General features: G+C 39.0%; 1 protein-coding gene across 7 annotated transcripts in view; it reads left to right on the top strand.

Annotated features, from left to right (window-relative positions):
* The window catches only part of kcnab2a (potassium voltage-gated channel subfamily A regulatory beta subunit 2a), a 274,196-nt gene that overhangs the window by 114,568 nt on the left and 136,943 nt on the right, over positions 1-22,685 (top strand). For 2 of the 7 annotated variants that reach the window (XM_067970202.1, XM_067970203.1), the window contains one exon: positions 2,839-2,880. The exons of 3 other annotated variants lie outside the window; for them this stretch is intronic. In XM_067970202.1, the coding sequence (XP_067826303.1) occupies positions 2,839-2,880 (42 nt within the window). Of the gene's footprint in view, positions 1-2,838; positions 2,881-14,364; positions 14,617-22,685 lie in introns of those variants that run through there. 2 more of the 7 variants (XM_067970201.1, XM_067970207.1) reach the window with 2 other exon arrangements.

A 22,685-nucleotide genomic window follows, 5' to 3' on the forward strand; every position in this document is an offset into this window, starting at 1 on the left:
AATTTAAGAGTTGGCATTTGAGTTACATCGAGTCTACACCACAGAAGCAGGCCATTAGGCTCAATTGGTCCATGTTGGCATTTATGCTGCACCCATGCCTCTTCCCATCTCTCTTCATCTAACCCTATCAGCATATCCTTCTATTCCTTTCTCATGTACTTATCTAGCTTCCCCATAAATGCATCTATGCTATTTGCCTCAACTACTCCTTGTGGTAGTGCGTTTCACATTCTTTGGGTAAAGACGTTTCTCCTGCAATCCCTATTGGATTTATTAGTGACTACCTTATATTTATGATCTCTAGTTGTGGACTCTATGTCTACCCTATCAAACCCTTTCATTACCTTAAAGACCTCTGTCAGATCACCCCTCAGCCATCTCATCTGCCCAAAGGAGGATCCGCATTGACAGATCAATGGATGTACGGCATCCTCCTCTTGGCATGGCCAGTTTTCTTTTTCCTCTTATCCTGCTTTGCAGATTTGGGGCTCTGTCTCCATACCTTCCCAGCACAAGGCAGAGACCCATGGACCTTGCCACCCAGTGTAGGAGCAGTTAGGTCCAAGGTGGTCAGATCACCGATACCACAGTGACTGATAAATGCCTCCTCGTCTAATGGAGATCTGCCCAGGACCAGCACCTGATCTCCTGCAGCGACCCCTTCCACGGACTTGATATGGACCTTGACTTTGGCAACTGTCTCCTGTCCTGCCACCTTCAGGGTTTTTAGTTTCTGAGCACGAATGAACAGCTGCAAGGTTTAAGGTTACCTATTTAAGAGAAAAGCTAAACTATTCTTCCTCATTGTAGCATAACACTTATGGGGTAAATTGAAAGTCCCCTTAAAAGGGTATATTAGAGCGGTCAAATATTTCTGACTTTTTAAGTCAGAAATTTATATGCAGAAACACTGGTTAATTTATTGAGATTTGAAATGCAGAAGATTGGTGAATTTGTTATGGTAGTTTTAATAACACTATTTTTGAATGGTTGCAAACTATACAATCTTCAAGGAAAACCATATACAGAAAAATATCTTTAACATTGAAAAGCAGCTTTGTCTTTGGTTCCCCCTCCAGTGTCCAATGTTTGATTCTAGGAGCAATGACCTCTTAGATTTACAGCCACTAATGGCTAAAGACCGTCATGGTGACAGTTATATCCACCAAATGCTTTGAGGTGGCTCGGATCTAACTGGAATCCTGGCCTCATTCAGCTGCAGTGTTATTTATTGGCCAGTTTCCATTTTAAGGTTCCTGACCAATGCTATTTTTCCATTATGACAATAGATCGGATCTTCTGGTAGTTCAACTGCCAGTGTGAAACAGCCAACAAAGTAGACTATGTTTCCCTTAATTCTCAATCATTTCCTTGGGCTTTAAACATCAAGTTATTTGTGAGATTACAAGACTAATTGCAGCAAATTAAAAAGTAAATGAAACATTCTGACATCAGTCATCACCGTTAGCACCTAGTGATATTTTTGCTTTTTGTTTCTACTTATTTTTATGTATAATAGTTTCCTTCCAAGGTTACTTATAAAAGAAATATAATTTATATTTGAGTAACTTTATATATTTTTTCCCTTATCCCTGATTTTGCCTTGCATTACAGGACTTAAAATATGGGAGATTTCCCTTCAGACTTACAGATGGCTCAGTAAGCTACATCTGTAGTTGTGTCTCTGTAGGTCCCTAAATTTTTTTAACTGTTTGTTCTTCAGCAGAACAGTGGACTAGTAAAAATTTGATTGGGTCAATGTTGTCTTTTCCCACTGGGTCGTTCTGGGTTAGCACCAATCGTACATAGAATATGATATGCTTTATTACCACAAGTATCTACAGAACTCAAGTGCCAAAGGATGCAAGTGAGTTAGTCAGTTTCCTGAGTGGAAATCAATATTTTATTGCACAGATCTGCATGAAGTATTCTGTTTATAATGTGGGTGGCATTGGTGCCCAAAATGGGACCTGTTCCATTTCCCAGTAGGAACTCCCAAACCTTGGTGAGCACAAAATTCGCCAAAAAAAGTTATTAAAAAATCAGTTAAGTGGAAATGTAGTACCAACTTGCAATATGATGATATTTATGCACCAGTTTATATTTCACTGTTGATGATTTACATGCCTCAAACACAGTTTTGTTTGAGAGTTACGCGTTTATAGCAGTGAAATACAAAAAGGTATTTCACACATTTCCCTTTACATATCCTCTATTTTGTATCCATAGCTCTAGGACGTACACATGTTAAATTGTCCATGAGTACTAAGTAACCATTTCTTAGATCTTTGTGTAAAGTATGTGCCAAGATTAATAGAGGAACTATGTTCTGATCCTTGTATTGTAACTGATCAGTTGGAATCCCATCATGAGTTGGGATGAGAATTGAATTAATGACCAACAAGAGGTAATGTGTGTGTCTCCTCTCTCCCCCCGCCCCCCTCAAAGTTTTGTTGGTATTTGTAGATGATAGACATTTTGCTTCTTTGTGTTGAAACTTCATTTGAGTATTTGGTCTTTTGATTGTATTAAGAAATTCGATCTCTTCCCTTACATTTCATTGTAGCTACCTGTGCCTCTTCTCTCCCTTGGTGGAGAATTGCTTACGGCCAACCTCTGATGACATAAAAGGAATGTAATAAGTAGTACAGCTGATTTATTAAAAAATTGCTTTTGCAAAAAACTATTACCAAAAATGTACACTCTATGAATAAAATAACATTGTAGTCTTGTTTCCCTGTGTTTAGATACAACCAGTAATTTTTGTTGGTGCTGTGAGAAGTCTTTGTTCTTTGATTTATGACATGGACTCTCTTTCTCTTGTCATGCTGCCTCAAGTGCCCGATATGGGAGTCCGAAACGGCAGTTGCAGTTTTACAGGTACCTCCTACGGACGGCATGTTTCTCACACAGCTTGTTCTATTTCTGCTTTGCTGTAGTCTGCATGAACCATATTGCTTTGTTGCTTGTCTGCACTATGTTTAGTTTGTAATTGAGCCACTGTGGAGACTTTTGGGCACTGAATTTTCTTTGCACCTGGTAGTATTTTTTTGCCATCACATTGTGTAACACAATGTTCCATCATTGTAGCCTTGTAAATATTGTGTCAAATGACAGCAAACTACGATGTTACTAATTGATGTACTTTATGTTTAAGTGGTACAAGAAAGCTCTCATTGTCCTCTGAGGATTAAGGAATGTGATTTGTGGCTCCTGCAATATCTTAGCTAGTTAAGAAAGTGAACAGTTGAGTTATATAGACCAGGAAGGCCTCAAATTTGATCCCTGGTCTGTACTGAGTTAGCTGATTTCAGCTGGGCCGGCATTTGGGGTGCTATAGTTGACTTCAGTGCTCCCTGGATTAGGGAGAGGAAAATAATCCAGAATTCTCACTCCTGATTACCCACTCGCAATTGCTATCCTGTAATCCCTGCTGGAAGCGCACATGTGGGTGTCTGGTGAAGACAGGATCTGGTTCAGTTGTGACCCCTTTGCAGTTGAACAGGTTGCCAATACGCAATAGTGTGGACTCGTACGTGTATAATGGCCACTTGGGTGATCTATCGGATGAGAAGGGAAGGGGAGAAAACTGCCTGGAAAAGGAGGGCAAAAAAGTGTGTGATTTGCCAGCCAATGGCTATAAAACAAAAAAGACTAAAGGTAATACTAAAAAAAACAGGTTTTGGGTTGGAGATGTTTTTGCACATTAGACTTGGTACACGCCTGTAGCCTGATTTTTATGTGTGCTATAATTGCCTTATTTTGATTAGCAATGTTTGAGTTTCGGGTGATGTTTTATATTGTTTTGTCGTGTTTTTAGTTTTTTGCAAGACAATTGATGCTAATTCACACTGGTTGTTGAACATTACTGTACTTTCATGGAGTAGAACACATTTTTCCCCAAAGGGTTCTGTAAATGATGTTTCTGCAGACAGCTGGTCCATCTTAGTCTCCCTGTAATAGTTTACTAGAAGTTGCTGACACGTTTAAGTAGGAAATCCTGCCCAGAAATTATCAGATATAATTGAACTGTGAAATCATTGGAATTATATTTCTCGGGGACTGTGCTTAAAAAAAAAATTCTAATGCCTCATTTCACTTTGGTTTGTTTACGCCATAACTTAAGGATCCAAACTTGTAGGACGGAATCAATATCCTATTATTCTATGAGGATACTGGCTATTAGAAATAACTGCTATTTTCAGTGGGTGTGCATGATTTTCACTATAGGTGTGGTGTAATTTCACTACGACTGGAATCTTGTTTTGTGTAATGGTAAATGATTTTGGAAGTTAGTCCTTTTTTCCCTAAATAAATTTTCACTTAATAGAATTCACTACAAGCAAGTTCCGTTGTAAATGGCTTGTGGCTTTGGTAGCTGGGCATTGGACTTCTAACTGCTGAGCCAAGAGTTTGAAACCCACTCCTGATTGTAATAGATATTTACTTTATGATCTCTTCCAGAATTTGGGATGGGCATCCAGTCTCAACTAGAAATGAAAAATGCACTGGGATCAGTCAGACCTTTCAGAAGCATGAATTTTGTTCGTTGATTGCCACGTCACTATTATGGGGCTGGAAAATGATCTGCTCAAAGTGAAGGAGGAAGTGTGGTCATGGGAGGCAGCAGTGAGGCACCAAATAGAAAAATTATCCAGAATTAAATCTTTTTGAATCTAATTTTTTAAAGCAAAAGTGCAGTAAGTTTTTTTGGGTGAGAAATGATGGTGAAGGCTCAGGCCCATTGTACAGGACAAACCAAGGTTAAGAGTAGGAGAGAAGGCGAGTTGCATCACTAAGTAGTGATTGGGTGAATCCAAGCTTGGGTTTTAAAAGCTTATAGATTGCAGCAAAAGTAAACTGATGTGATGTTCTTTAAACTGAAAAATGGTACACAAAAGTTTAAAAGTGAGCAAACAACCTGTGTATTTTTTTGGTTCAGAGCAACGTACGCCTCACTCCAATTCATGAGCTTGAAGCCAGAGCTGAAGAAATTGGATTTAAGCTGATGTAGTAATAGGGGTAGATGCCCACCATGCGACTTCTTTTAATGGGGGTACATGAGAATTTCTCGACAAACCAGTGCAATTTGATATTTAGAAGAAGTTCAACTTCTCAAAAAAAATCAGCATGGCACAATTGAAATGACCGACTTTAAGTGAACTTTGCTTTTTGGCTCAGTACCATTTTCATCTGAAAAAGAGCAGTATTGCTGGTTAATTGGTAGCTTCAATGTAAAGTGGTGTTGCTGATGTTTGCAAAGCTGATGAAGCCTACATTATGCCTCTATTTAGCTTGATATAGTCTGATTTCTTCAAGTACTGGGAATATATATATGTGTGTATTATATAATTGCAGTCATCGGCAAATAGCAATCATTATTCGAGGGTAGCAGAAGTTTTATCTAGGATAGAAGCTAATAAAAGGCTGGTAGCAATGTTTTGGCCTTGGGGCTGCCTACAGTTAGACTCAGTGCGTGGGTCCTACCTGAAGGAGGCCTCATGCTACAAAATGTTGTCTCGCCTTTCTGGATTTCAATGTGTACACTAAAGCCATTTGTGGAACCACGTGAAGCTACCATGTAGGTGCAGTGGTTCATTTTTATTCTTAATAGTTTACTTTGGTTTATTGAAAAGTTATGTTGTCATTTTTTTAAGATTCATCTCTGCCTTTTTATTTGTGTGTGTGTGTTCAAATGGTCAAATATTCAATGAGGATAACTATGTTCATAGATGTGGAGATGCCAGTGATGGACTGGGGTTGGCAAATGTAAAGAATCTTACAACACCAGGTTATAGTCCAACAAATTTATTTGAAAATCACAAGCTTTCGGAGGCTTTCTCCTTCGTCAGGTGAATGTGACATTCACCTGACGAAGGAGAAAGCCTCCGAAAGCTTGTGATTTTCAAATAAATTTGTTGGACTATAACCTGGTGTTGTAAGATTCTTTACATATGTTCATAGAGGAATGGAAGGGAGTGGTATTGTTAATTGACATTTCTCTTGAGTACAAAGAATATATTCAGTGAAATGAACACTTTTTAAAAAAAAAATTGTAAATCACTGCTAGAGCTTAAATTTTCTGATTTGGTTGTAGTTCATATAACCTGTTGGTTTGAAATGAGTCTTATGTTGCACTCAATTTTCATAGGATAGCTCATTATCATAATTATGCACAGTTTCAGCTGCAGACTAGTGGCGGGAGTGGAAAATTAAAAGTAATCAGAATTGGGGAACAAAAAACCTTACAGCTTTAGGAATGACTCAGAAGGCATTTCTAGCAATTGGCAGCCCTTTGTCAGGCTGAAGGGTGAAGAAATGGGCAAAAATGATGAGGAAGGAAGTGCAAGGTGCAGGCAAGTGACACACAGCTCAGCACTTGACCCCCTGTTTAGTTGCTGAACTAGAGATGGTATTGTATGAAGTAGCTATGAGGTGGGTTGTGTTCTGTGCTATTCCATAGTACCACGCACATAGCTCAGCATTGCAGCATGCCTGCAAGGAGGTGGTGCCAAGGATTAGGCCATAGCTGACCGTTGCCATCACTGGACGTGTTGGCCTATGCTGCATAGTAGTTGCTATTGTCCCTAATGCAGACGCACATCTCTGTATCTGACTTTCTGATGACCTGCAAACTGTGGAGGCAATTCCCCACAAACGTTGCCAGGTATGTGTGCCAGGGCTTGCTGATATGGATGGTAGTATCTTGACAGAAGTGGCCATTTGGTACACTGATTGTCGTGGCATATCTTTTTTCAAGCAGTGTTGCTGAAAGCATGACATTCAGTGATGGAGGTGCTACCAAGAAAGCATCCAACATTATAGGTAGTCAGGTTTTCATGTATCTTAGTGATCTGCTGGTCTAATTTCCTTTAGGATTAGGAGCCTCCACGTGTGCTAATTGTCTGCCGAAGGGTGGTATGTTTATTTCTTTCTGCAGATGTGGATAGAGAGCACCACTGCCTAATATTACTCTATTGGTCCTTCTCGTCTTTCAAACACCTCAAATAGGGGATTCCCATTTTGGAAAACCATTGGTGCCAGTAATGGTGTGGGGAGGGGGAATGAACAGAACAAGTGGTACAAAAACTTATGAGGACCTAAGTGCATGCATAAAAAAAATAAGAAAAATGGTCAAGACTGTAGAATAATTTTCCGTGCCCTTTAAATCAACTACCATTGACAGCTGATTCTCTAGCAACCCACGATGGCTGTTGACATTACCATCATTTGAAACGAATGTTCTGCACAGAAGAATGTCACCAAATGGCATGCAGGATGTCCTTCCATCCAAAATTAAGCTGCCACCCGTTTGAGGTGATCGGTTCCACTGCCAGTGTTCCCCACCCACAGAAAATCGTGCTTGATGGAAACCCAGCGTGAAGGAACTCCAGCAATTTTCCAATCAGGTCAGCCCGATTACTGCCTGTGAATCTGGCAGAGCTGATCGGAAAATCACGGCTAGGCACCGTAATAGCCGTGAATAGTTTTGTGCTTATGCTGCATTTACAGTGTATGATTACCAACAGTGTTGTGCTCTCATTTTTGGTAATGCTGGTGCCAAAAGAGTTGTAGACATTCACCAATTTGGGTGGATAATGGTACAAGTAAGACCTTACCTCATAGGTAGGTGATCTCATTTTATGTCTGTTGTAATACAACTAGAACTAGTGCAAAATTCACTTTTTAAACTTAGAAGTTTATTAAAAATCTGATTATTGTGAATTTTACTTTTCAAGTTTTGTTTTTTTAAAAAACTTCCATAAATTATTTAGAAGAGAATTTTCAGACACTGAGGTGTTAGCAGTGCCCTAGATGCAGTAATGCAGATATCACAATCCAGGAGGCATTGTAAACAGTTGCAAATATCTATAAACCATTTATTGTGGAATTGCAAGTTGCCAGGCACCCTTAATATTTGTATAATTGTATGAATTGATACAAGGTTAAAAAGATTCCAAGTTTTAAGTTTTGAGTTTAAGCTAGTAATCATAGACTGCAGTATTGTATTAAAGAAAATCATAATAGCACTGAAAGTAGTATGAAGAAACAGTAAGGGTTCTTTACTCCAGCAGGACAATCTAAAATAACCACTGCTGAAATCACGTTTCTAGGAGATTGAACCAAATGGTACATTTATCTTGGGGTTTAACACAGTTTTTAGCCAATCATTATCATCCAGTTACAAATATATGTACTCCGCAATAATTGATGAAAAAACCTGTACAGGCTTCTAAACTCTTACTTCATTAAAGGTAGCGGTGGCTTCTTCCCTTTAAGCAGTAAGCAATACTTCATCTGCTACTGTAAGCTTTTAGTGGAAGAGAATGCCCTAAATAATTTAACCACTATTTGCCAAGATGCAAGTACACTGATAAGAGCAAATGGGCTGCAGCAGGAAACCACTTAATCCAGGGGAGGGGATGGATTTGGTCCTTACTAATTGCTTTTGACTGACTGTAAAACACTCCCCAAATATCAAAGTACTGTAGTAGTGGCTTGCAGACCTTGTAAATGGTCACTCCTTGTTTTTAACCAAGCAGCTACCCTAGAAATTGGGTGAGTTTTTTTTCTTTTTTTACTTCAGAAGGATGGTGAATATACGCAGTAGGTGAAGCAGTGAATTTATCTCCCTGAATGGGTAGTATACAGATATTAACTTTACAAGATTTTTTTTATGCTGTTAGCGTTTATCTGATGCCATAAAGCTTGTTTTATGAATAATGTTGATTTTGTAATCAGAATCCCCAGAAATGGAGAGAGCAGTTTATTTAGCATTTATCTGCTAAAGATAAAACATAAATTTAGATTGTGTGATTTGCTGTAAAAGTTTTAATTATTTGAAATAAAAGCAGCTGCTGGAAAACCTTGCTTTTCTGATGGGTATGATTTAGTACTTGTATATTTTTATTTTAACAGCTTAATTTTAATGCCCTTTAAAATATTATCTAATAGTGTAATAAGGAAAACTGCATGATAGAAACTTTAATTGAGCTGCATTATAAAACCTCTTTCCTCTCTGGCCTCTTCAAGAAGAAGCATTATAATAAGCAGCAACAAGAGTTTAACTTAACCAGAGTGAAGAACAGTTCTCAGTAGACTTAGTAAAAATTATTTTGCTGTGTGTGGAGATATATATATATATATATATATACACACACACCTTGACTTGAAACAGCAAAGGGTTACATAGCAAAGAGGATTTTTTGGATGGAAAGCAGTAATGCAGATGCAAGATTAGGTCATTTACATTTATGTGTGTGATTGTTCCCCCGCCCACCCCACTTGGCTATAAACAGTGACCAGTTATTTTCAATACAAATTGAACGATGTATGAAGCTTCAGATTGTTTGTGGTTCAGGTATCCTTATCTCAGTAATCCCTAAAAAGATGTAAATTTTTAAAAAATTGTAGAGTTAAATTGTAGAATTGAGCGGTCTTTGTCAGTATTCTGCATGGCGTTATGGTGTCTATTTATGGGACTTGGATGCTGATTGTTATCAATGTTATGCTATTTTTATTTTAGTGTATCTGCTGCTGATTTGATGGCATCTGCCAATTTAAGATAGCGGAGTGCTGCTTTGAATCCAACCACAAGTCTTTTTTGTGTGGGAAGAGGTAGGGGCTTAGCTCATTTAAATCTGCCCAACACAGATTTGGATGCCCATCATTGAATCATTATTGGCTTATAAATAGATCTTGTGAAAGCATGTAAGGGAGCTGAGGTAGTATCACAGATAGAGATCATCAAAGGACTTTTACAGATCACATTCATATTTGTTCCAGTTCTCGGTAGGGTGAAACCATCAAAAGTACTTTAATATAGATTAAATGTTATTTTTGTATTAAGAGTTTTGGAGCTTCAAAGCTGTGATTCTGTTTCTGATGCATAAAAAGTTTGGATCTATTGCTTTCATACCAGTTTATTCCCATTCCGTCCTGGTCCACATGGTACATTTTTCCTGTGGTATTCATATTCACTTGGGCAGAAGCTTCACCAGGTTTTTGTGTAGGAGAGGTCATCTCTTCTCTCCTTCCCTCCCTCCACCTTGCCGGTAGGTGGGTGGGTAGGGGGGGGTTCCAACCCATTGTTAGAGGCCCATAAATTTGATTTATAAATGATGCTGGTATATTAATCAAATCCTTTTTTATGTGTGAAATTCATATTTTTTTTAAAAATCCACTTTCCTGTACTTCAGTTTGTTTGTAATTGTTCTTGTCAGTTCTTTCCCCTCCTTTCCTGCAGCCACTGATTGTTTGCTAAGGATTCTTCCTCAGGCACTGGATGCTCTCCAATACCTCACCAAAATGGCCATCCCATGTGAGCCTTGCCAGTAAGTGTTGGCACCCTATTCTATCCCAGCCCCTGATCACAGTATAGTGATGCCTACTATAAAGTTCACATATTTGGACACAGGACATGGACAGAATTGGGCTTGGCCGCCATGCCCTTCAAAATTGAATAGCCTACTGACACTAGGCTCACACTTGGATAATGTATTGGAGGGCTGCTGGCACTTGTGGAACTGTACTCTAGTGTGAATCAGTAACTTTGGAAGAGGTGGAGAGAAAATTGGAGGGGAAAAGAATCACCTAGAGTAGTTTCTGGTGGGGGGAGATTCAGTAGGAACCACCTGCTTAAAATAAAATTGCTTTTAGCTGTAAAGTTATTAAACATACCCAATTTTGTTTGTCAGTACTGGTGACTGCCCCCTGTTTTTCTACAGTTTTTGTGGGAGTGCACAGATGCTGTTGAGGTACATTTGGTCATTTGATTCAGAATTAATATGACCTTATTCTACAATGGGTGCAGGAATTCTTTTGAACTGTGATTCCGTTTCGGATACATTGAATTTGAAAATACATTTGAATTCCTATTAGCTGTAAACTGGAACAAATCTGATTGTACAGACATTGTGTAGTAAATGAGACCTAAGCTTTTTTAGTTTGTTTTTAAAAAAAGCTTTACTCAGGCCATGCCCAGCTCCATTCCAAATTGCCGACTTTAACGATCAGTGTTAAGAGATTACAGCAGCTCTATTCAAACATTCTTCACAAATGTGTTGTTCACCGCTGCACAAAATACTAACTGTGGTAATTACCTAATGGGCTAGTTATTTTTATATATGATTTTGGGACTTCTCAAGTAAAATCTGAACTTATTTAAGAAAAAATGGCTATTCTGCTACCCTAACAAAAATGTAAAATGGAAGAATATATTTTTGTTTTAATTTATTACCTGGATTACAAATTGCTAAATACAGTATCCATTTATAGTGTTTTCTTTTGAAACTAGTGGTAGAGAAGTGAGGCTTTTAATATGGATTTTCTATTGATGAGGGAGCCATAAACAATAATGTTACATTAGGATTAAAAAGCATTGTAAAACTCAACTGGCTGGGGCAATGAGTAGCTGAGTCTCACAAACCAGGAAAATTTTGTGCTGATTTAATTTCTTTCAGCCTGGGCGATGGTGGGCACACTACAATTGACCTCAGGAGGCCAAGGTTAGGGAGGGAGAAAATCAGCTACAGTTGCTGTTTCTGTTCACTATTCAGTAATTCCTGTTGAAAAAGGAACATTTTCTTGAGGACAAGATTGAGCTTGGCTGTGATGCCTCTCAAGGTAAAATAGCTTGCCAAAACTCCATGTCTAAGCTCATAAATAATGAATGACCGCTTGGGCAAAATGCTGAAGGGCACCAAGAAACCATAACCCAGCAAATGTTGAATCTTCCGGAGAGGAGGGGAGAAGAAAAGTGGCAGAAAAAGAGAGGCTGGAAAAGGGTTTTGTTATACTATTTATAGATAGAATGCCCCCGGGACAAAATTCGAAATGTTTGATCCATTATAACATAGGAACATATAAGTGGTGGTTTCTTAGAGAAGTAGGTGATTTTCTTTATCCAAGGATTTTGTACTAGGTTATGATTTTATAAAGAAGCTTTGTTATAAATGCTGAAAATTAAAATTGGTAAAAGACCTATTTTGTTTACAGCTGTGCACAACTAAATATGCTTATGCTTTATGATCATATGCTTTATGATCATAAGCTGCTTTTACTTTGGATTCAGTGGTTCGTGTGTGCTACTGGCTCCTGGTTTTGCTAAAGGCAACAGTTGCAGTCTTAGCAAATCCAGCAAATTTACTTCGATGCTGCACCGGCTACATGTGATTTTTGTGTTGGGAGGCAGCAGCACTACCAAATTAAAAGCAACTTTAGAGAATTGAGTGTTTTTGAAACTCTACAGCTGCTGCCAGCCGTGTCTATTTGATTTAAATTAACCGTACGCAACTGCGGAAAGTTATGTTTTAAAATCCACTTTGTTTTCTGGATAATTGGGAAATTTAGCTTTATTAAAAAAAATGCAATTTTTCTTTGTTGCTTTAGGCAGAGTTGGGAGAATTCTTAATTCAGTTTATAAAAGAATTGAAAACAACGCATGCATAAGATATTATCTATAATCTCTGATTCTGGTTAATTGTGTGTATTGGGGAATCGATAATTTAAGCTACGTTTTAAAAATAACTTTAACGCATGTTTTGGAATATTTAAGTGGCGATTTTGATTATGAAGGTGGATTTTAAACGTAAGTGCTTTTGTTCCCTGTCTTTCCCCTAGTTTAATTGATATACTAAAATTATTTTCCCCCTACTTAGAGAAATCCAACTTTGGGTTGACTTGCTACAGATTCATGGAAACCTACATTCTGGTCATCAAAAAAAGCTAAGCTTGTTTCAATGTCCATCTGGCCTGCGAACAAGCCAGTCCATAGTCAGCAGGGGCCTTTTTGGTTCTGAATGCCTTGAAAGGCATCATTTGCTGTGCACCATGTATAGTGATATTGAGTTGTACAGACTAGACAAGTCTCCGATTCAGCACCTGGTCTGTGCTGAGTTAGTTGATCTCAGCTAGGGTGCAGGTGGGAGCACTACAATTTGCCTCAAGAAGCCTCCTTGTCCCTGAGTTAGGAAGTAGGAAAACTGGTCAGGGTTCCTGCTCCTGAGTACTATCTAATGACCCCTGCTAGAAAATGCTCGTATTTAATTGAGGACAGTATAGGATTCCCATTGTTCCATCAAATAGTCAGCTGATGCTCATTGTCCAGGGTTACAACACGGGTGAGTTATCAGAGAGCTGAGGGTGTCTATGGGATGGTACCCAAACAGTCGGAGCCTTTTGAAGAGGAGTGCAGAAAAGTCTATTAAAAAAAAATTGTGACACCATATTTTAAATTGCAGGCAGTGGACACACGTACGATATCATCAACTAAAGAGAAAAATGTAATGCCTGAACTTCAAACCATTTGATTTTTTTCTCTGAGAAATTTGCACTTTGGTCTTGAATAGAATGCATTTAACAAGATATAGCAATTATGATCCTGTGCCATTTTAGCATGGAGCAATCAAAAGTGGATTCTTGTATTCCCCACATTGATACTCCCCACTCTCAGCCATAATGCCAGAGTGAGTTTCCTATTGGAAGCTGGCTGGATGTTTTCCCAACTGAGTAAAAATTGCAAGGTAAACGATCCAAGATTGCTTTTATGCACCTCCCTGTGAGTACTGGTAGAAGGTCTGGCAGGCTATCTGTCGACTCTTTTGCTGGGGAATGTTACGTGGCTTGAGGTGGAAAAATTAGGGGAATCACATGAGAATCTATAATTATTGTAAATTTCTCAGATGATATTTCTATTTTACTTCATTGGTTCACCTTCTGCCATGGAAATTTCATCTGGCTACCAAAGCTCCGATTCTCTGAGGAGCTAGAAGTTTTGTTATTAACATATTTGCTGCCCATGCTGTCAATCCTATTTTGGTCCCAGGAAGCAGCAAATGCTGCTGTTATTGCAGCTATGGATTATCATATCTGATGTCATAATAGCAATATGTAGTGATTTAGTTACAAATAAATAGCATATTATGGCTTCAGATTCTACAGAAAGGATTAAACAGTGATGCTTTTTCCAGTAGCTGCTTTTATTTAATTTTAAAGGTAAAGATCCTTCAATTTGATAACGTGAGAGGAACGTAAATATGCTTCTTGCATACATGGAAGTTATGTTGTATAACTTATGAATTTAACTCTTGTTGTTTTTTCTCTGCTACTTTGAGAGAAGCTTCGGTAACAATGTGAGATCCAATTACAGAATGCTAGATTGCTTGTTTGTTGGCATCCAGGATAGCGTAGCTCGTGAACATGTAAGTGGTACTATATTTAGACAGCATGGTCTAAAGTATTTGGTCTGATTAGTTAATGTCCTTCATCACCTCATACCATGTTCACCACTCCTAGATGTAACATTAGTGAGAGTAGGGCCCTACCAAGTGTAAATCGGGGCTTCTCATGCAAAAATGTGCAACCTGAAAATCTGCAGATTCCCAAGACAATTGAGAAAATGTTGTCCATGTCATACACTGAAAACTTGAAGGAGCGAATAACTAGATATCATTCAGATCAGGGTCTGAATCAGGTGCGGCACACCGATACGATCGAGATGCAGAAGCTCCGAGAAGTCAGAGCCTTGGTCCAGACGAAGAAGATGGAGGAGTTTCTCATAATGCACTGTCTGTCACTGGAGAATTGCACAGCCTATCAGACAGGCATGAAGTATAGGTAAGGGGAATGTTCTTTCATTCACTATGATTCATCGTTTGTTGACAATTGAAACATATCTGATGTTTCCTGTAACACATCCCGCATGCTAAAATGATGGTTTGTACACAAGATTAAAATTAGGAAAGTAGACTTATAGAACAACTTACTAGGGACAGTCATGGAAATGGACACTGTAAATAGAATCAAGAGGCAAACATGTGATGCTGGTAGAGAGAGAAGTGATTGAGGAACATTGAGAGGGGTGGGTTGATATCCATCAAAGAGATGGATTTGTTAGGTCTAATGCTATATCCTGTTCCTAAAAATGTTTGCGTTCTTTATGTAAAAATTGGGGAACCTAGCCACTGTTTAAAACCAATTTCCCATTTTTACTGGGAAATCTGTTCACTGAATCAGTAGGCACTACAGAAAGGAGGTCATCTTTTAGGTGGTGTACTGTATAGACCTGACAGTGAGACTAGAGTCTACATATTCTTTACTGAAACTGCCACAGAGAGACATTTGTGCAACAGGCTGGATTTCTTCACAACAGTTGCCAAAAGATTGTGTCTACGAGCAAACTGTTGAGACAGAACTTTTGTGTCTCCCAAATTCAGTGTTTTGAAACTTCCCTGAGTCATGGGTATAATTTCACCAGAGTGAATTGCTACTTTGCAGTCAATAGGAAAATGATATTTTATGAAGCAGGAAGAGGAACATAAGAAATAGGAGCAGGAGTAGACCATACGGCCCCTCGAGCCTGTTCTGCCATTCAATCAGATCATGGCTGATCTTCAACCTCAACTCCACTTTCCTGCCCGATCCCCATATCCCTTGATTCCTCTAGAGTCCAAAAGTCTATCTGTCTCAGCCTTGAATATACTCAACGACTCAGCATCCACAGCTCTCTGGGGTAGAGAATTCCAAAGCTTCACAACCCTCTGAGTGAAGAAGTTCCTCCTCATCTCAGTCTTAAATGGCCAACCCCATATCCTGCGACTATGCCCCCTAGTTCTAGACACTGCAGCCAGGGGTAACAACTTCTAAGCATCTACCCTGTCAAGCCCCCTCAGAATCTTATATGTTTCAATGAGATCACCTTTCATTCTTCTAAACTCCAGAGAGTGTAGGCCCATTCTACTCAACCTCTCCTCATAGGACATCCCAGGAATTAATCTGGTAAACCTTTGTTGCACCGCCTCCAAGGCAAGTAGATAAGGAGACCAAAACTGTACACAGTACTTCAGGTGAGGTCTCACCAAAGCCCTGTACAATTGTAGTAAGACTTCCTTACTCTTGTACTCCAACCCCCTTGCAATAAAGGCCAGCATGCCATTTGCTTTCCTAATTGCTTGCTGTTCCTACATGCTACAGGAGATCAGCAGAGATGGTGTCAATCAGGAATGAATCAGTACGAATTGCTCCCTGGAAATTAGAAGTCAGAGGACACTGATTTACCATTGCTGAGTTTTGTACCTGGCTGAGCTAACCAACAGCAAAATTCAGCCTGACCTAGTTTGAAAAGTGAAAGAAGTAATTAGCACTTTGGAATCATTCCGTGGGTGTTTACTAATGGATCGTTCCGTGGGTGTTTACTAATGGATCATGGGAAGTGTTGTTTATGGGACGCAACTGGTCAGGTTTTTATAACATAGATTGATGTGTTAAATCATTTCTCAGTGCTGGCGTAGAGGGCTACTTGGCTCCACAGAATGGAAATTGCTGTTTACCAATCATGTAAGAGTTTTGTCTCTTTTTCTATCAGTGAAAGGCTCTGTGGGATCACCACTACCATTCTTATCAAACTGCCATTAAACAGTTACTTTGCTGCCTTTGGTAGGAAATCTCCAATTCCAGTGATATGGATAATGTATAAGGTCTCAAGAGAAGGCAAAACCTATGTTTGCTAACTCTTCAACAGGGTATTTTTTTTAAAGTGTCAATTAGAGATTACACTCCGCGGAACTGTGCCAGCAAGGATCAGCAAATGCTCTAACCAGAAACTCGGCATCTTGCTAGAACGAAAGAAAATAATCAAAACCAAAACATGCATTCTTGGTCTGTCTTTGATAAAGCCAAAGTAGACTTGAAAGCCTAGCCACTTTGTTAACTGAAGCTTTTTGAGGCTTAAATCTGTACACAATTCCCCTAAGGGGCTCAAACTAAGAACCCTACCCTTCAGCATTAGGCTTCAAGTCCACAGTGATTCTAAGGAAAACAATTCACTGATGCCAGGATCAGAAGTCACTCAAACGCACGTGTTATTCGACCCACAGTGCCTGTTAAAGGAAAGACTGAGCAAGTTTTCCCAATATCGGTATGACCACAATCGATGCCTGGCTCATGGTACAGAAATCTTGGATCAGTTGTAACCTATGGGTGATTATTGCCCTCATTGTTATAAGTTGTGGTAGGTAAGATAATGGAATTTTACTCAAAGATGTAATAGAAAAACATCTAGAGAACGAAAGTATAATAAACAATAGTCAACATGCATTTTGGAAAGGAAAGCCATGCTTGACCAACCTTATTGAATTCTTTGAAGAAGTAATGAAAAGTAGCTAAGGGTAATGTAGATGTAATGTAATATATTTGAATTTTCAAAAGGCCTTCGCTAAGGTAGATGAATGACTACGGTCAGCGCATGTGAAGTTGGGACAGGTTACAGAATGGATAGCAAGTTGGCTACAAAACAGGAAACGGAGAGTAGGGGTTAAGGGTAGCTACTCAGACTGGCAAAAGGTGGGAAGTGAAGTTCCACAGGGATCGATGCTGGGATCACTGTTGATCACAATTTGCATTAACGATTTGGATGCGGGAATCAGAAGTACAATTTCAAAATTTGCAGATGACACCCAAATTGGGGGGTATAGTAAATACAAAGGAAGAATGTATCAAAATGCTACAGGATATTAATAAACTTCCAGAATGGGCGTATAATTGGCAAATGAATTTCAATATAGATAAGTGTGAGGTGGTGCATTTTGGTAGGGAGAATAAGGAGGCCTCATACTGCTTGGATAATAGGTTAAATGGGATAGAGGAAGAATGAGGAGAGGCAATATAAACTAAATGGTACACTTTTAAAGGGGGTGCAGGAACACAAACCTTTGAAGGTGGCGGGACAAGTTGAGAAGACTGTTTAAGAAAAAAAGCATATGAGATCCTGGGCTGTATTAATAGAGGCAAAGAGTACAAAAGCAAAGAAGTTATGCTAAACCTTTATAAAACACTGATTAGGCCTCAGCTGGAGTATTGTGTTTAATTCTGGGCACCACACTTTAGGAAGGATGTCAAGGCCTTAGAGAAGGTGCAGAAGAGATTTACTAGAATGATACCAGGGATGAGGGACTTCATTATGTGGTGAGACTGGAGAAGCTGGGGTTGTTCTCCTTAGAACACACAGTTAAGGGGAGATTTGATAGAGCTGTTCAAAATCATGAAGGGTTTTGATGGAGTAAATAAGGAGAAACTGTTTCCAATGGCAGAAGGGTCAGTAATCAGAGGTCACAGATTTAAGGTGATTGGCAAATGAGCCAGAGGCGACATGAGGAAACATTTTTTTACGTAGTGAGTTTTAAAGATCTGGAATACACTGCCTGAAAAGGAAGTGAAAGCAAATTCAATAGTAATTTCAAAAGGGAATTGGATAAATACCTGAAGGGAAAGAATTTACAGGGCAATGGAGAAAGAGCAGGGGAATGGGACTAATTGGATAGATCTTTCAAAGAGCCAGCACAGGCACGATGGGCTGAATGTCCTCCTGTGCTGTACCTATTATGATACTATAATAGGAGCAAAGGGATCCAGGGGTACAGATACACAAATCACTAAAAGTAGCGACTCAGGTTAATAAGGCCATAAAAAAGGCAAATCAAACACCGCGGTTCATTTCTAGAGGGATAGAATTGAAAAGCAGAGAAGTTTTGTTAAACTTGTATGGAACCTTGGTTAGACCACACTTGGAGTACTGTGCACAGTTCTGGTCTCCACATTATAGAAAGGATATAGAGGCATTGAAGAGGGTGCAAAAAAGATACCAGAACTAAGGATATATTTATCAGGAAAGGCTGCACAGGTGGAGGCACTTTTTTTCTTTAAAAAAAGAGAAAGCTGAGGTGTGACCTGATAGAGGTCTTTAAGACAATGTTTCTACTTGCCTGGCACAGGCTCGATGGGCTGAATGGTGCCTCTCTCTGCTGTAGCCATTCTATGATTCTTGTGGGGAGTCCAAAACTAGAGGTCATAAATATAAAATAGATGTTAATAAATCCAATAGGGAATTCAGGAGAAACTTGTTTACCCAAAGAGCGATTAGAATCTGGAATGTGCTACCATAAGGAGTAGTTGAGACAAATAGCATAGATGCATTTAAGGGGAAGCTAAATGAGCACATGAGGGAGAAAGAAATAGAAGGATATGCTGATAGGGTTAGATGAAGTAGGGAGGGAGGAGGCTTGTGTGGAGCATAAATGGCAGCATAGACCAGTTGGGCTGAATGACCTGTTTCTGTGCTGTAACTCGATATAAATCTTTTATCTCTGGTTTTATGCTTATAATGCCACCTTTTGCCTAAAGAAACTTAAGAGGACCACATATTGTTGCCCTTATAAGTTACAGAAAGTAAAAGTTGCCTGCTTTTGGTTTAAAACTGCCCTAAAGAAACTACTTAATGGTTCAGAGAGTTTATCCAAAAAGTAGCTAAGACATAGGGTCCCAAGATCAATACCTAGACTTTGCGGAGTTAGCTGATGTTAGCTACGGTGAATATTAGAGGGCTATATTTAGCCTTAACACATCTGAGCTAGGGAGTAGAAAATTGGCCATGATTCCCACCCCAAATCCCTGTTCAGTGACCCTTGCTGTAAATGTTGGATGTAGACAGGATTGAGTTCACGGGTGATTCTCCCATGGTTCTATAGTTTGGCTGCACTTACGGTTTCAGCTCACACACGCATGATAGCCACTTCGGAGTCAACATACCCCAACGAGCAGTCAACACTTTTGATTGGAGTGGGGTGGGGGGGCGACGAAGATTTGGCCTAAAGGCACAGATATCAGTTAGAGTAGGCACATTACCTGAAGTATGGATATATTCCTTTAATCGAAGAATGAGAAATGCTGTACGTAAGATTTGATGATCTACCACATGTCAGCGATTGATGCTATTTTTTCATTCGCTGCCTTTGATTCAGGCTTTCAAAACCTGTTTTTTTTCCCCACTAATCCTCATGCAACCTCTTCTGTAACACTGCTGTGATCTTTTCTCATAATTGTTGCAAATTGTGAATAAACAGCTCATTTTTGCATACATTTTTGGACATTATAAGTTCCAAATCACACGAGTCTTTGGTTTGTAAATCATTGCCCTTTTGATTTTTCTATCGCATGTATTTTTAAAATACTAACTATACAGTTAAATCCTATTCGTCCCTGATGGTAGTAATTGTGTATTTAGTTGACAACAACATTTTAATTTATTTCTGATTCACTTAGAAATCTTTAGCTGAGTTGCAAAAATCCATTTTCCAGTAATGTTTCATTGAAGTGAACATTTGCAGATTATTTTTTTAAGGAAGACTTCGTGCATTTGTAAAAAAATTGTGGATAAGTGAATTTTTAGTAGGTCAACAAAATTGCTACTACTTTATATGCTCATCTGGTTAGAAAGATTTTTTTTTTAATTTTCTACCCCAACCTTTTGTGGATTCTACTAAATATTAGATTCAGAAAGATTTGATTTAAAAAAAAATCCACCCCTTTAAGAATGGATCTTACTGCTGTTTCTTACACTACTAATGTTACATGACTTGTATTATCTGATGACTTGTTCCTGGGATGTTGTAATTTAAGGTAATGTATGCAGGTTGTTACAACAGCCGATGGTCAGATTACTGCATTGTATTGATGAGAAAGGAGTTGAGTTTCTTTCTGTTATCAGCAACTTTGTCATGGTAGCCAGTGGAAGGTACTAATGTATCCTTGTTTAACACATTTTCTCGGCTACACAAAGGGCTCAAAGTGTTTGAGTGACTCTACCCAACCGAGTTAGCACGAAGGTATAACCTGAATTGGTTGAATGTAGCAGATTTTTTTTATTTTGTGAAACATGTTAAATATTTGGTTGCAGTACTAACTTTCTCACAGAAGATGCTGGCTTTAAAAGTTTTTTAAAAAATACAGCTCCCCCGATGTTCAGTGAGACCATTTTTGGCAACAGTACTGCTGCTCCAGCTGAGGTCAGCTACCTCAGCACATACGGGGCGACTGGACCTGCATGGTTCAGCTACTGACTGGATCAACTCACCGAGCTTTTGGGGAGACCTGTTTTGCCTAACTAATTGAATCCAAAGTTAAGCCTCACAAGCATTTGCAGTGCCTGTCAATGTCAGTCATGAGCCTTTTATTATTAATTTTAAAATGTAAATAATCAGCCTGTACACATTGACAACCATTTCCCACTGACTTCACTTCCCTGTTTATTGACTGATTTTGAAGTCCTGAGACCTGAGCCCTGTGCAAATTTGACTGAAATTCAAGCACCACCAGCGAATGTGTGAATCTTTTGCATGACTTGTTCCTGGGATGTTGTAATTTAAGGTAATTGTAGATTGTTACAACAGCCGATGGTCAGATTACTGCATTGTATTGATGAGAAAGGTGTTGAGTTTCTTTCTGTTATCAGCAACTTTGTTATGGTAGCCATGCGTTTCACCAACATTCTGTTATTTTTGTCTGAAACTTAGAAAGGAGTTTTGCAGGCTATTGGAAAGTATTTGTTTGGATGTTTTTATGAAGTAGCAAATAATTGGTTGGGATAGGTTCCTCCCTTCTATTTTCCAGCAAGACTTCTTGACTCAGTGTTGCTGTCATGTTTACAAAAAAAAACACTGACTGGTAATATGAGTCATGAGTTGTCTGTTGTCTTTTGTAAACCACTCACTCTGGGTAGGTATTTTGTTTATACAATATGTTTTTTTCATCTTTTACTTTTTTTGTACCATTTTCAGACAGACTTGCTATTACTGATGTGGGGCCAGGCTGCAGTGATACATTGTGACATTTTGTGAAGCGTTTGCTATTTTTATGATTGTAACCTATTTGACACTTGTTGATCAGTGATTTTGAAAAGCATTGAAATAAACAGCTGGTGGTATTGCATGACTTTGCAGTAGGTACTGTGATACTGTTCCTGTTGTTATAAAGTAATTTGATTGTTCATCTGCCTGTGGACATTCACTTTCTCAACAAACAAAAATACACACCATCACCAAAGCTATATTTTATTTCATTTGGAGAGTATTTTCCATCTGAGTTTGCTCCCCATCCTCTTATTTTCTCCCCCCTCTTGTTGCCAAACCATCTGTGGCTGAGGGGTTGGGTGGTTAGCCTGCTCCAAGACCTCTGCCAATGCCACTCTGAACCAGCTACAGGGAAGTGCATGAAAGCAGCCTGGCAATAAGATCCCTGTAGGTTTTCCCACCCATCCTATATGGGGGCTCCTGGTCTCCACTTAACCGTACCACTGTGACGTGCCGAGATTAGGAATGAGATAATGCGAGATCAAATCCACTTCCTGCCACTCCGTCAGTTTTTTTTTTCTGCCAGTTTTCTCACCTTCCTTGCTGCTCTCCTGATGGTGCTAACTCCTTTTTGTGGTACAGTTCTGTAGATGCTGATTGTTCTCTGATACTTGCACCCTTTATTGATGTGCCTAGAAAGTGGATGCTAACAGGCTGTTCAACCACTGGGCTATCACAACCGAGCTTAATCCTACTCTCACTAAGCATTTATCCATGAACACTTCCAGTGATAACTAACTGAATCTTCAAAAACATTAATGCCACCCAGGACTTCAGAGTTTATAAGAGATTTCTTCATCTCTTAGAATGTAATTATCTTTTATTTAAGACAGGGTATCCTAGAAACTATGCCCAAGAACACTAATTTGGATCTCCCATTAACCCAAGACCTCGATTTCCAGAGCAGCTAATTTTAAGTTCCGGAGGGGCACCAGCAATGCACTTAGAATGCATTGATGCGGAAAAATTCACTTCATAAAAGCCAATAAATTGTCTGCCGCTGTG

The sequence above is a fragment of the Heptranchias perlo genome, chromosome 32 (genome assembly GCF_035084215.1).
Source record: "Heptranchias perlo isolate sHepPer1 chromosome 32, sHepPer1.hap1, whole genome shotgun sequence".
Taxonomy (NCBI): Eukaryota; Metazoa; Chordata; class Chondrichthyes; order Hexanchiformes; family Hexanchidae; genus Heptranchias; species Heptranchias perlo.